General features: G+C 42.3%; 1 protein-coding gene across 3 annotated transcripts in view; it reads right to left on the bottom strand.

Moving 5' to 3' along the window:
- Window positions 1-14020, bottom strand: part of GATB (glutamyl-tRNA amidotransferase subunit B) — a 227245-nt gene that overhangs the window by 154581 nt on the left and 58644 nt on the right. For all 3 annotated transcript variants that reach the window (XR_012880567.1, XM_075849687.1, XM_075849688.1), the window contains exons 4-5: window positions 5923-6121; window positions 425-547 (exon numbers count right to left, since the gene is read on the bottom strand). Coding sequence is in view for 2 of the 3 variants with exons in the window: in XM_075849687.1 (XP_075705802.1) it covers window positions 425-547; window positions 5923-6121 (322 nt within the window). In the remaining variant the exon portion in view is untranslated. The remainder of the gene's footprint in view (window positions 1-424; window positions 548-5922; window positions 6122-14020) is intronic.

The raw sequence follows: 14020 nt of genomic DNA, 5'->3' as shown, positions 1-14020 counted from the left end.
GCCAACGGATGCCACTGTTAGGCATCGGTTGTAGCCTACGTTTAACGTATATGCAGGAAGTATTTCCTGGCGTATACGTAAAACGTAGCCAAAAACGAGATGTGAATAGGGCCCAGTTTGGAGCACAACACAAAGAAAAGTGGGATTTATACAAACTAGGAAAATAATGCTGGTTACAACAAATCAGGTCACTTATTCCTTTTCTTACTTGGGAAAAAAAAGTAGACAAATTGAACCTGATTGGTTGTTATGAACACTACCATTTTTCTTTCCACTAGTTTTCCAATTTAAGCCTCAATGTTGAAATTCCAATGTCTCTTGCTTATTTATGTGGTCAGTGGTATGTACTATTAAAGCATGGAAATCATTTTTCCTGTGGAAAAAGTGATAAAACAAAAATAAGCACAAAATCAGAATATTGTACCTGACATGTTTGCATGGCTTGTTTCAAGAGCCTGCAAAATGAGTTGAAGTTCGCGCACAGCTGCTGCAGCTTCTTCTCCGCAAGTCATATCAGGTTCCATTACAATTTCCATAAGTCCAATTCCTATCAAGAAAAACACTAGTCTCAGGAATGTAAATCACAAGCCTCTACAATAATAGGATATCCGCTCCTTAGGGCAGTCCAAATATCCCAAATGATACGCTAAGCTACGTGGCTAAATTTGTCACCTCAATGCTCTGCCCAATAGATGAAATGACACCAGGCAGTTGAAGGGACCCCCACCCCTCCATTATCTTCTGCTATCACATTAGACAATATTCAGAACACTTTCATCATTTATTTCCTTATCTTTATCTGAATATTGCAGAGTAGAAAAATCAGCCAGCAAAAGCACTCTAACTAAAATAAGTGCGTCTGGCTCCATATATCACTTTGAGATCCCCACCCCCATATACAGATGTAGCCAAGTTTATCTTGACTCTGAAAACTTGCTGCAGCGTGATATCACACAATAAAAGCCATTGAATAGCCATTGAAAAAGTCAAGTTAAAGTTTCTTGACACTGTGTATTTAATGCGTTAACAGTCAAGATAAAGATGGCTACATCTGTACTTATCAATAGAAAACCGTAAGCCGCAATACAATGCGCAATATGGTTCAGTATTTTAACGGCACTGCATTATTTATTTTGTACTGATCATGAGTTAAAGCTCGTACTATAGTCAAAAGCTGCTTTTACAATTCTACAGGCTTCTACAGAATTCATCCGGCATTTCTTCATGACTCAATGTCTGCATTATTACCATTCCGGAAGTGTCCTCTTTATATCAGGCATTGCACAGTAATCTAAGGAGAAATGTACTCTTCCTCTACATTTTAGGTGCTCAACCAAGCTGCTAGGGACCTGTCTGTAAACAGGCTTGTAAACTGTTTTTAATAGCAACAAGCAGAATTATAAATGCAGCTCTGAAATATAATACAGTTTCTCAGGAGCAGTACAAGAAAAGTAACGCAATGTAGTTTAAAACTTACACAACTTCGTATGTAGATTATATCTTTATATAAACCCATTAAGCTTACTTACAAACAATTATTTGCAAATGTAAACCAAATATGCATGCATAGATCTAATACAGGCCATACAATGGCAATCTTAAAACTATGAGCAAGACGCAGATATCTACTTTATTATGAAGTCGTCCTTTTGGATATAGAACAGCACGTTTGCCATTACCGCTGTCGACAAAGCTGCAGAGAGTTGGAGTACCCCAGTCTTCTCTCTAGGATAAGCTTATAAGCAATGCAAACCTGTAATTTTCCTCAGTGCAGGGTGAGAGGAGGTGATGGGAGAATAATTCTGCACTTCACCATCATGCAGAATTAATAAGAGGCCATGCTGCACAGCAGATTCTTCATACTCCAGAACATTATGATGACGCCATAAAACACAGCAGTCCTGTGATCCTAGAAATGGTAATCCCAGTATCTCCGTTTGGATTTAATGTGACTAAGGTGCATTTTATTGAACGTGTCAGCTTTCTCCTGTTTTGTAATTACCCAAACATGTTGTACCCAGAAGGAAGGCATTTATTGCAATAAACCAACGTTCAGAAAATCAGATTTTTTTTTTTTTTAAATGCATGTATGAAGATCATCTATACTTGGATGAGAATTACAGAAATACCTACATTATACCACAGAACATAAATCCCCCACTGCCCCAGCGCTGGCGGTCCCATAACAGTGTCTGTATACATGGCTGCAGTAGTCACCAGTCTTACCAGACTCGCGGAAGACTGTGGGACCATCGGCACTGAAGAGAAGCGGTGTCTAACACGTTAGTGACCGCCCATAAGGGTATGTGCACACATAGTGACCAAAAACGTCTGAAAATACGGAGCTGTTTTCAAGGGAAAACAGCCCCTGATTTTCAGACGTTTTTTGAGCAACTCACGTTTTTCGCTGCGTTTTTGCAGCGTTTTTTACGTCCGTTTTTGGAGCTGTTTTCATTGGGGTCTATGAGAAAACGGCTCCAAAAACGTCCAAAGAAGTGCCCTGCACTTCTTTTGCCGAGGCTGTATTTTTACGCGTCGTCGTTTGACAGCTGTCAAACGACGACGCGTAAATTACAGGTCGTCGGCACAGTACGTCGGCAAACCCATTCAAATGAATGGGCAGATGTTTGCCGACGTATTGTAGCCCTATTTTCAGACGTAAAACAAGGCATAATACGCCTCGTTTACGTCTGAAAATAGGTCGTGTGAACCCAGCCTTAGTGTTTTTACGGTGGTCACTAACAGGCTTTATTCTGATGCCTTTTCACGTCGCTGCTTCAGAATAAAATAGCCCGGAGAAGTGAAAGCTCCCTGCTCTCAGTTACCTCTAGTAGCTGAGGGCTTGGAGCAGACCTGCTTGAGCGGGCGGGATTGAAATCAGCATCGATCCCGCCCGTTTAAAGTCTCAGTGGTTTTAGAGGGGGCTCCCTTCTCTCACCCCATCGGCATACCCACGATGCGAACCCTTCAGAGGCATGGCCTAACAGATGCCTGTCAGTTTAACACTGACCGGCAGTAATACACTGCAATACAGAAGTATTGCAGTGTATTATAAAAGCGATCAAATGATCACATAATGAAGTCCCCTACAGGGGAAACAAAAAAGTTAAAAGAAGTTTAAAAAAAGTTACAAAAAAATTACAAAATCCTTTATTATAAAAAATCAAAAAAGATTTACACATATTTGGTATTGACGTGTCTGTAACGAGCCCAACTATAAAAACAATTATATTATTTAACCCGCACAGTGAACGCCGTAAAAAATAAAATAAAAACAATGCCAGAATTGCTGTTTTCTGTTCATCCTGCCTTAAAAAAAAATTGATAAAAAGTGATCAAAAAGTCGTATGTATTCCAAAATGGTACCAATAAAAACTACAAGTCGTCCCGCAGGAAAATAGAAATAAAAAAAGAGTTGAGGCAGCAAACCAAAATAGTAAGTGAAAAAAGAAGTACGTTTATTCACCCCACAGGGTGATGTTGGGGATAGATATAGGCTCTATTGTTCTACACAGTCACATCGGGTTTATAGACAAAAGATTAAAGGGATTATCCAGAGAGAGAGAAGAAAATTGATGGACTATCCCCAAGATAAGCCATCAATATCTGATCAGCGGGGGTCCGACTCCCGACACCCGTCGATCAGCTGTTTGAAGGGGCCAAGAGTCGGAACCACACAGATCAGATATTGATGGCCTATTCTAAGGATAGGCCATCAATTTTATCTCTCCAGATAACAGTCTTAAAGGCTAAAGGGGTTATCAGTGGTATAATGCAGAAGGGATGAATGAGATGCGTTGGAACGATTGTTGCTGAAACTGCTTTTTGCACATCGTCATGAACCCTAATGTAAATTAATATAGCATGAAACAGAATTGTAGGGGGTTATTGGGAAAGTCAAAACAGCTTCAATTATATATTGCCAACATTACATGTGCTAAAACACGAATACATTTAAACCCTTTGCATTTTCCATTATTTATATAGCATAATATACAATATGTATTTACTAAAAGTTTCTGCAGAAGGGCTGATGGATGTGTAATGATGCTAAACTACCACAATCCTGCCTCATAATTCCTTCCTAAAGAACATGTATTTAGAGTGTAGGAAGAAAACAGAGTTCCTAAAGCATTCACACGCAAGCATGAGGAGCACCCAGTGCCTCGTCAGAGTGAACCCTGACCCCAGTGCTGCAAGTAGAAGATATATGGGAAATTGTAAGCAAGTTCAACCCAAAAAAGCAACCAAAACGGCAGAAACCTCCCCTCTGCGGTCCGGTTCATAGATGTCTTCCTCAAAAATCGGGTCAGTTGGCAAGTATGGTCTTAGCATGCAGGGCAAGACAAAGTATGAATCCGCCCCCCAAAAAAAATCGTAGCATGTTCTATCAGGTACGTATTATGGAGGTATTCTTCCCTAGAAGCATTGCTTCTATATCTCCGACACATGACATGTGGTGGAGCATCATGCCATTCCATATTTGTACTCCACCTTACAGTCATTGGCCCACATCTCTCAAAACGAACACAAAAACAAGACTTGTTGTCAATAGCAACCAATCACAGTGCAGCCTTTCTGTTTTCCAGAGCAGTTAAAAAAAAGTGGGATCTTGATATTTGTAAAATGACAACGGACAATTTACAATAAATAGGAACCAGAGTTCCTAAAGGATAGACATGCAAGCATGGAAAGCACCAGTGCCCTGCTCACGATCAACCATGACCCCAATGCTGCAAGTAGAAAATATCCAGCACAATGCCACATCACAAGACTTTTTTTACATTTTAAACTGTATATTAGGGCTGGGCATTTATGATCGAAATAAAAATAACGAGTGATTGAATATGTAACCTCGATTTTCGATTAATGAACTATTATTTAGGCCACATCACTTTTTGCATGCTGCACCCTCTTTTTGCATGCTACGCCATTGAATATTTATCCCCTGATCCTGCTGTATACTACTGTATATAATATACCTCCTGACACTGCGCCCACACAGTATATTGCCCCCATAGTGCTCCCTAGGGTTGGGCAATTAATCGAAAAAAGAAAACGAAAAAAAAATTCAGCGCAATTAACCATCATAATCTTGCGCATACCGGGTTCTTTGATTATTTTTTTCCCAGATTCAACCGTATCTGTCCTCTGCCCGTAAGGTCCCTGCTCTACCATTCACTAAATATTAATTCAATGGTGTAGCATGCAAATAGGGGGTGTGGCATGCAAAAAGGGGTGCAGCCTAAATAATCATTCATTAATCGTAATCGAGGTTACATGTTCAATTAATCGTGATTTTGATTTAGGTCATAATCGCCCAGCCCTAGTGCTCCCCAAAAAGTACAATGCCCCATAGCTGCCCCCACATAGTATAATGCCCTCATAGCTGCCCCCACACATTATAATGCCCCTATAACTGCCCGCCACAGTATAATCCCCCATAGCTGCCCTACACATGGTATAATGCCCCCCATAACTGTCCTCCACACAGCATAATGCCCCTATAGCTGCCCTCCACACAGTATAATGCCCCTATAACTGCCCTCCACAGTATAATGCCTCTATAACTGTCCTCCACACAGTATAATGTCCCTATAACTACCCTCCACACATTATAATGCCTCTATAGCTGCCATCCACAGAGTATAATGTCCCGTATAGCTGTCCTCCAAACAGTATAATGCCCCTATAACTGCATCGCGCCTGTCTGTGCCGAGCCGTGAGCATCCAGCAATACATAGTGAATGGCAGAGCAGGTATCTTATGGCTCCATGCTCTACTATTGTATTCAACTGTACAGTATCTGCGTCTTGAGGAAACGGGAAAAAAATAAATCGAAGAAATCGATATGTGCAAGATGGAGTGGATTCATTGCCCAGCCCTACTGTATATACAGGTTTATTACCCACATGTACTCACCAGCTCTATTCAAGTCAATTAGCGTCTGGTGCATTGCATCATCATGGAGACTCTTGCCACTGTCCTGTTCCAGCTGGACCTGTTTGATTTGCACGCACTTAGTTACCATCTGATTCCATGATGTGCCTACTTGACAACGATATGTGAGAATTCCATTAACTGCGATTGGAAGTCTTTGTTGAGTGATCTGATAACCAGCCTGCATGACATTATAAAGATTGTTAGTGAAATACATAGTCACTTGACCTTTCAACAAATCAGGATCTAGCTGTCATATTTCAGAGGACCTTTGCAAGCAGCCTGATGAATTGCCATGGGCAACTCCTCTGCTCTTCATTTGCAATCCTTTTGATAAATCTCCCCCAATACATTGTGAGACCACCCTTAGGCTAGAGCAATACAGTGACTTTGAAGTGCGATTACCAGTCATGTTAAAGTGACTTTGAAGCAACTCCATTTCTTGTCCAAAATGTATTTCACTGTATAAACTGTACATATGTCAAACTGGAAAGAAGTTGCAAGCCAAACACACCATTTAGGCTACATTCACATGACAGTGAAAAACATCTGTGCGACGGCCGTTTTCAGAACAATGATGTTCTATGGGTGTATTCACACGGCCGTTTTTTTAAGGCCCCGTGAAAACTGGCCGTCAAAAAATAAGACTTGTCCTATTTGATATTACTATCCATATATGGACAGTGATGACGGGCTTTCAACTACGGAGTCTCCGGCCAGAGAGTCGTGAGATCTCTGGCCGGGGACTCCTGTGAACCTCTGATAGCCCCCCCCCCCCACTTGTAAATGGCACTCCCCCCTCCTCCAGATAGCGCTGCTATAGCTCCTTGAAGGAGCGGAATCCCCGGCCAACGCTCTAGCGACGTCAATGGCTACCTCTGGAATCTCCTGGCAGAGCGGTCACCCCCTGACGCTCTGGTCAGAGGATTCCGCTACTGGAGAAGCCCCAGGCGTCACTGTCCATATATGGACAGAGACATCAGGGGCTCCCTCTAGGAGTGAAATCCCCGGCCAGAGGGATTCCGCTCCTACAGGCAGCTACAGTGCCGCTATCTACGGGGGTGCCGCTATCTACAGGGGGTGCTATCTACATGTGGGGGTGCTATCTACATGGGGGGTGCTATCTACAGAGAAGGGTGTAATTTACGGGGAGGGGGTGCTTTCTACAATGGGGAGTGCTATCTACAGAGGGGGTGGTGCTATCTACAGTGGGGGTGGTGCTATCTACGGGGGTGCTATCTACAAAGGGGGGTTGGTGCTATCTACAGGGGCGTGGCGCTATCTACAGGGGCATTGTGGCACTATATGGGGGTGTGACTATCTACAGTGGACACTGTTGTGCTGAAGAAATGTAAGGACGAATCCTCCAGCTCACCATTTAGCAGGTTTCAACCGCAGACAGCGCCAGGATTGCAGCGACGGAACGCGGTGTTGAAGCAGGAAGGAAAAGGAAACGATGATCCAGTGCATTGAAGTTTAAAATGAAACGTAAGTTTCAATTTTATTCCAAATCTAAAAACAGGGAATAGCTTCCTGGTACAAGGAAATAAGTCAAGAATGTTGGCAACATTCTTGACTTATTTCCTTGTACCTGGAAGCTATTCCCTGTTTTTAGATTTGGAATAAAATTGAAACTTATGTTTCATTTTAAACTTCAATGCACTGGATCATCGTTTCCTTTTCCTTCCTGACACTGTTGTGCATTCTACATGGGGACTGTGGCACTATGAGGGCACTGGCACTTTATATGTGGGCACTATGTCACTTTATATGTGGGCACTGTAGCACTATCTGCAGTGGGCACTGTGGCACTATGTGGGCACTATCTACAGTGAGCACTATACATGGAAACTGTCGTGTTTTCAGGGTGTTTGGACAATAAAACCAACAAATTAAATCCATCTGGTTTTTTTAACGGCCATGAACAACGGATGACAAACGGCAATTAAAAACGGACAGACGGACTGGAAATGGATGAACATTTAGAGACACACTGATGCAAAACGGCCATGAAAAACTGACAGTTGATCAGTTTTTAATGGCCATTTTTTTTCACTGTCGTGTGACTGTAGCCTTGTAGCCTCCCTGTATATGATGCCACACAGCCTCCCTGTAGATGATGCCACACAGCCCCGATGTAGATGATGCCACACAGCCTCACTGTAGATGCCACACAGCCTCGCTGTAAATGATGCCACACAGAGCACCTGTAGATGATACCACACAGCCCTACACACTCACCGATGCAGCTCCGTCTTCTTCACGTCTGGTTTCTCGTCTTCACGGGATCTGCGAATGCGGCGTGATGACGTCATCGCGTCGCCTTCGCCGAACCCGTGAAGACTAGAGACCACACCTGAAGAAGACGACGCTGCATCGATGAGTGTGTAGAGCATTCAGCGTTATCGCGCCGCTGATAGCCAGCAAGGGAACCAATAGTTTCCTTGCCTTTGGAATCCCCATGTTACAGATCCGCTTTTAATAGGTTGTTACATGTATGGACGGCCGTTAAAAATGGGTCCATTGACTTCTATTCCTAGGTGCTCTACCCGGGACTCCGGTTCAGGGAAAGCCCCTCACATCACTGTTCATATGTGGACAGTGATGTCAAAGGCTTCCCCAGAGTCCCGGGCAGAGCCTATACTAGCGCTCTTCCCGCGACTCCGGCTCTGATAAAACCCCTGACATCACTGTCCATATATGGACAGTGATGTCAGGGGATTCCACAGGGTCCCGGAGCAGAGCCTATACTAACACTGTGCCCGAGACTCCGGCTCAGGGGAAGCCCCAGACATCACTGTCCATCCATGGACATATATGGACAGTAAGGAGCAGAGCATATACTAGTGTCCTGCTCTGGGACTCCGGCTCGGGGGAAGGCCCTGGCCGCAGATGACAGCCTCAGGGGCTGCATGCGGCTCGTGGGCCGCGTGTTTGACACCCCTGCTGTAGATAGTTCCACAGTGCCCACTGTAGATAATGCCCACATAGGGCCAGTGCCCACCTAGTACCACGGTGCCCACATAGTGCCACAGTATATAGTGCCACAGTGCCCACATATAAAATGCCAGTGCCCAGATAGTACCAGTGTCCGCTATAGATAGTGCCACAGTGCCCACATAGTACCAGTGCCCACATATAAAGTGACATAGTGCCCACATATAAAGTGCCAGTGCCCACGTAGTGCCAGTGCCCATTGTAGATAGCGCTACAGAGCCCACATAGTGCCACAGTGCCCATGTAGATAGCGCCAGTGTCCAGTGTAGATAGTGCCACACCCCCCATACAGCACCCCCCTGTAAATAGCACCCCCCTGTAGATAGCACGCCCTCTGTAGATAGCACCCTCCCTTGTAGATACCACTCCCTCCGCTTTAGTCAGCGCCACTGTAGCTCACTGTAGGAGCGGAATCCCACTGGCCGGGGATTCCTCATAGACGGAGCCCCTGATGTCTCTGTCCATATATGGACAGTGACATCAGGGGAGCGGAATCCCCTGCCAGGGCGGACCGCGGATTAACCCCTTGACGTCACTGTCTATATATGGATAGTGATGCCAGGGGCTTCTCCAGGAGCGGTATCCCCTGCCAGAGAGGGGTCTGGTCGCTGGGGATTCTGCTCCTACAAGGAGCTACAGTGGCGTGCTATCTATGGGGGATGGGCTGGGGGCTTGCTATCTTCAGGCAGGAGGGTGCTATCTACATGGAGGGGTGCTAGTTCCAAAACTGAAGTCCCCGGCCAGAGATCTTGCGATGTTCTGGCCGGGGATTCAATTGTTGAAAGCCCTGACTTCACTGAACTTCTATGGACAGTAATGTCAAGGGCTTCCCTGGGCTCAGCGCTCAAAGTAGCGCTGTGTGCGGGGAGTCCTCGGCCAGGATCAGTTTGACTTCTATGGGAGCTGTCTGGCCGTGAAACTGCCAAAAATAGGACTTGTCCTATTTTTTAACTAACAATGTTCACGGGCCGTTAAAAAAACGGCCATGTGAATACACCCATAGAACTTCATTGTTCTGAAAACGGCCGTGTGACGACCACTAGAAAAAAATTACTGTCACACGGCAGTTTTTCACTGTCGTGTGAATGTAGCCTAAGGCCCCATGCACATGACCGTAAAAAATCTTCATAAATGCGGACCGCAATACGATCCGTAATTACGGACACGCTCAGTTCTATTGGCCGCGGACACCTTTCCGTATCGCCACGGAAGGGTGTCCGTGCCGTAGAACTGTGCCGTGAATCATGGAGCATGTCCTACTTTTTGTATTTTACGGGCCGTACTCACATACTACGTATGGGAGAACAGCCCGAAAATGCGGGCTGAGGCCGTCGGTCGGCCGTGCTCGCAATCGCAGGCCTTAGCCAGATGCGTAATGTGAATCTGTAACAGCCCCACCAACCTACCATGTGCCATTAATAACACTGGTGTCTTAGGTGGCATAGATGACTTTTGGCCCCTTCAGGCACCAGGGCCCGGGTGCGACTGCTACCTCTGCACTCCTATAGCCTTATATTAAGTCTCAGTATTAGGCCAATGCTACACTACACAGTTATAGAGTGCAGTCATACCAAAGAAGCATAAATGATACACCCGATACATTAAAAGAGTGGCTTATTTCTTCCCTGAAAAAAAAAATAATATATATATATATATATATATATATATATATATATTCACACATACATAACTAAAGCAGGACATAAGAAGATATGTCTGAATATAAAAGCAGGTTTTAATAAGCCGAGTATCACGGCATGATTAAATACTCAAGGATAGCAGACACAGTACATTAAGTTAATTCATCATAAGAGAAGCGTTCAGAGTGTTTATACACATGTACAATACGGATTGATGGATCTCCACTTTATATCACTCTGTCCAAAAGCAGACAAGGTCACCAAAACACTGATGCATGAGGAAATTAATTTTCATTAAACAGCTCACGTTTAGAGAGAAATCTTTTAAATTGGTGTTATTGAAAATGAATCTGTACTCAAGGAAAGAAAGAATCAGGCCATCTGTGAATTTATGGCATCTTGAAAAGGTCTTCCTGAATCACAAAAGCTGGGATTACAAGTGTAAATTAATGTATTATCAAATAGAGCTTTAAGGAATTGTTTACATGGGTGAAATTAACCCCTTCAGGGCTGAGCCTGTTTTGGCCTTGTGGATGGAGCCGATATTTTCAAATCTGACATGTCACTTTATGTGGTAATAACTTTTAAACGCTTTTACCTATCCAAGCGGTACTGAGACTGTTTTCTCGTGAAACATTGTACTTTATGTTAGTGGAAAAATGTTGTCGATAAATTCAATATTTATTTGTGAAAAACACCACAATTGTGAGAATTTTTTTTTAAATTTGCATTTTTCTAAATTTAAATTTATCTGTTTGTAAGACAGATAGTAAAACCACACTAAATAGTTACTAGTTAACATTACCCATATGTCTAGTTTATGTTTACAACATTTTTGAACATCCTTTTATTTTCTAGGACGTTACAAGGCTTAGAACTCTAGCAGCAATTTCTTATATTTACAATAAAATTTCAAAAGGCTATTTTTTAGGGGCCAGTCCAGTTCTGAAATGGCTTTGAGGGCCTTATATATTAGATAGACCCCATAAATCACCCCTCAAAGTATTCAAAACAGCATTCAGAAAGTTTCTCTACCCTTTAGGCATTTCAAAGGAATTAAAGCAAAGTAGAGGGGAAATATACAAATGTAATTTTTTTTGACGAAATTAATTTGTAATAATTTTTTTCTGGAACACAAAGTTTTATCAGGGCTTAGAAGGGAAGGAGCACTATTTGGCCTTTGGAGCTCAAATTTAGCTGGAATGGTTTTCCATTTTTTGATAGATTTATATTATCATTCAATCAATATAAATTTTTATTTTGGCAAAAATTCAAGAAAAGAAGCAGTTCCACTGCAGTATGCATTTATTTATTTTTACAGCATACACCGATCATCATCAATGATGCTACAAATTTGTTGTGCAGGTTGTAACAGTCGTGAGGATAACATATGTGTATATTATTTTATGTGTTTTAATATTTTAATATTTTACTTATATTTAGTAAGGTTTATTTATTGGAAAAAAATTGCATTTGTGGGTATGTTTTTTTTTACAAATTTTCTTTCTTTAACATTTATTTTTAAATTAATTTAACTTTTTCTTTTTAATTCCATAGGGGGATTTTTAACTTTATTGTACTGGCTTATATCTCATATGCCAGTACATTAGCCTGTGTACTGATAGTACACGGGCAGCTGTTAGGGCATATCTAAGTATGCCCGCACAACAGGAAATATGGTCAGACATCCCTGGGGTCCTTCAATGGACACTGGGCTGTTTCTTCATATAAGGTATGTCCCTCTATGGCATCACTGGGATTCCGTGACGCGGTCAAAGGGGGGACCCCTTTCACAATTTACCTTTGAATGCTGTGCTCAAATCTGATTGCGGCATTCAAGGGTTAACGGTGGAGATCAGAGGTTTCTTTTATCCCCGCCGTTAGAGCGGGGCTGTGGCTGTGGATTACTGCCATTGCCCCGCTCCAGATTGCATGGTCACACTTGCTGTGCCCATGCGATCAGCATTGACGTCATCTGTCTTCAAGCAGTTAAATAAATGAACCAAAAAATTATACTAAACGAAAATATAGAAATCCACTTTTATCAATAATAAATTATGAATGACAGATTGAAAATATTGCATTGTATAACAGACCATGAAACAGGCTCAAGGCTTTTAGATGAAGCCTAACCCAATGGTTGAGTGTCTGTTATATAAAGGAATCTTAAAAAGAATCCATCACCATGTACAGTTTTTTATTTTAGTATTTAGTATTCTGTTTTAAAACAATCTGAGCAGCCATATGGATCCATCATGTAATCTACCTCAGCCAGTAAGAGGTGCCTAGAGGACTCATGTGCCCACATTTGCATTCTGCGCTGCAGTCGCTGTAGTGTGTGCATTACACACAAGACAGAGTATAAAGTGTGTCATATGACATGATCCGCTGCAGCCAGATTACAACTACGTTAGCCAGTTGATCTAAAAGAAAGTGGTGGGAAATTTAAAAATTGCTGTTGAGAAGAGGGTTAAGGCACCAGGAGTCCAGGCAAAACATACATTTCCCATTAGATTCCAAACTGACCAGATTTGAGTGGGAAACCGCCCATACACATTGCATATTTTTCAACGGATCCCATTGTGGGAAGTAAAGGTCATGTGGGCTAGATTGTAACCCATCTGATCCTTTGATTCTACGGGAGATAACTGGTGCCAGAAGTGTTTGCTAGCTACTTTATCTCACTCCATCTATTAAGACACTTTGCCCATTTGTTCCCCTATAAGGTTTTTAGCCAACAGCTAAAAACAAAGTTTGTGGATGAATTAACATATTTGTCTATTATGTGTTTTTGTGTCATGTCAAGTCCTATAAAGAAGAAGCTGGGCAATAGTGTTGAACATAAAATAATTAATCTAGGCTCGCCTGTCTCTCTTGGTAAAATGTTACGCAAATTCGAAATATGACTTTTGACGGACATAGACTTTTTCTAGGACATTGTAACGCAGTAAAATGAATATGGATTAATAATTTAATGTATTATTTAATCTCCAGGATAAGTTAAAATCCAGAACAATGACACTGTTAAACTGATGTATTATTTCAGCTCCAAGATAAAGTTCAATTCCAGAACAATCACATTTTAAAACTCTTGCATTATTCAATTACAACTCTGTAAAACTGCTGTGTACTGAGAATACTCTGTGCAGGGGACTTTAGTGGTCTTATTATTAGACAAGGATAGATCGCTGTTAGGATGCCCTTTGCTGCGTATACTAATATCCCCAACAACTATGATGTCATGAATAAGGAAAAAGCTGGCGACTGGATTTGGAATCTGCCTAGATTTGTATAAGGCTAGGGTTTACATGTACTGATTTTCTTTATGATTAACTGAAAAGGTTGGTTTGTAGCAATAATTGCTATATGTAAATGGGAAAAATAATTGGAGCCATCGAATTCTAACCAACACTGACGGGCTAATTTTTTTCCCCGATCACATC

Source organism: Rhinoderma darwinii, chromosome 1 (genome assembly GCF_050947455.1).
Source record: "Rhinoderma darwinii isolate aRhiDar2 chromosome 1, aRhiDar2.hap1, whole genome shotgun sequence".
NCBI lineage: Eukaryota > Metazoa > Chordata > Amphibia > Anura > Rhinodermatidae > Rhinoderma > Rhinoderma darwinii.
The sequence above is the reverse complement of the archived record's forward strand: the minus strand, read 5'-3'. Positions and strand labels throughout refer to the sequence as shown.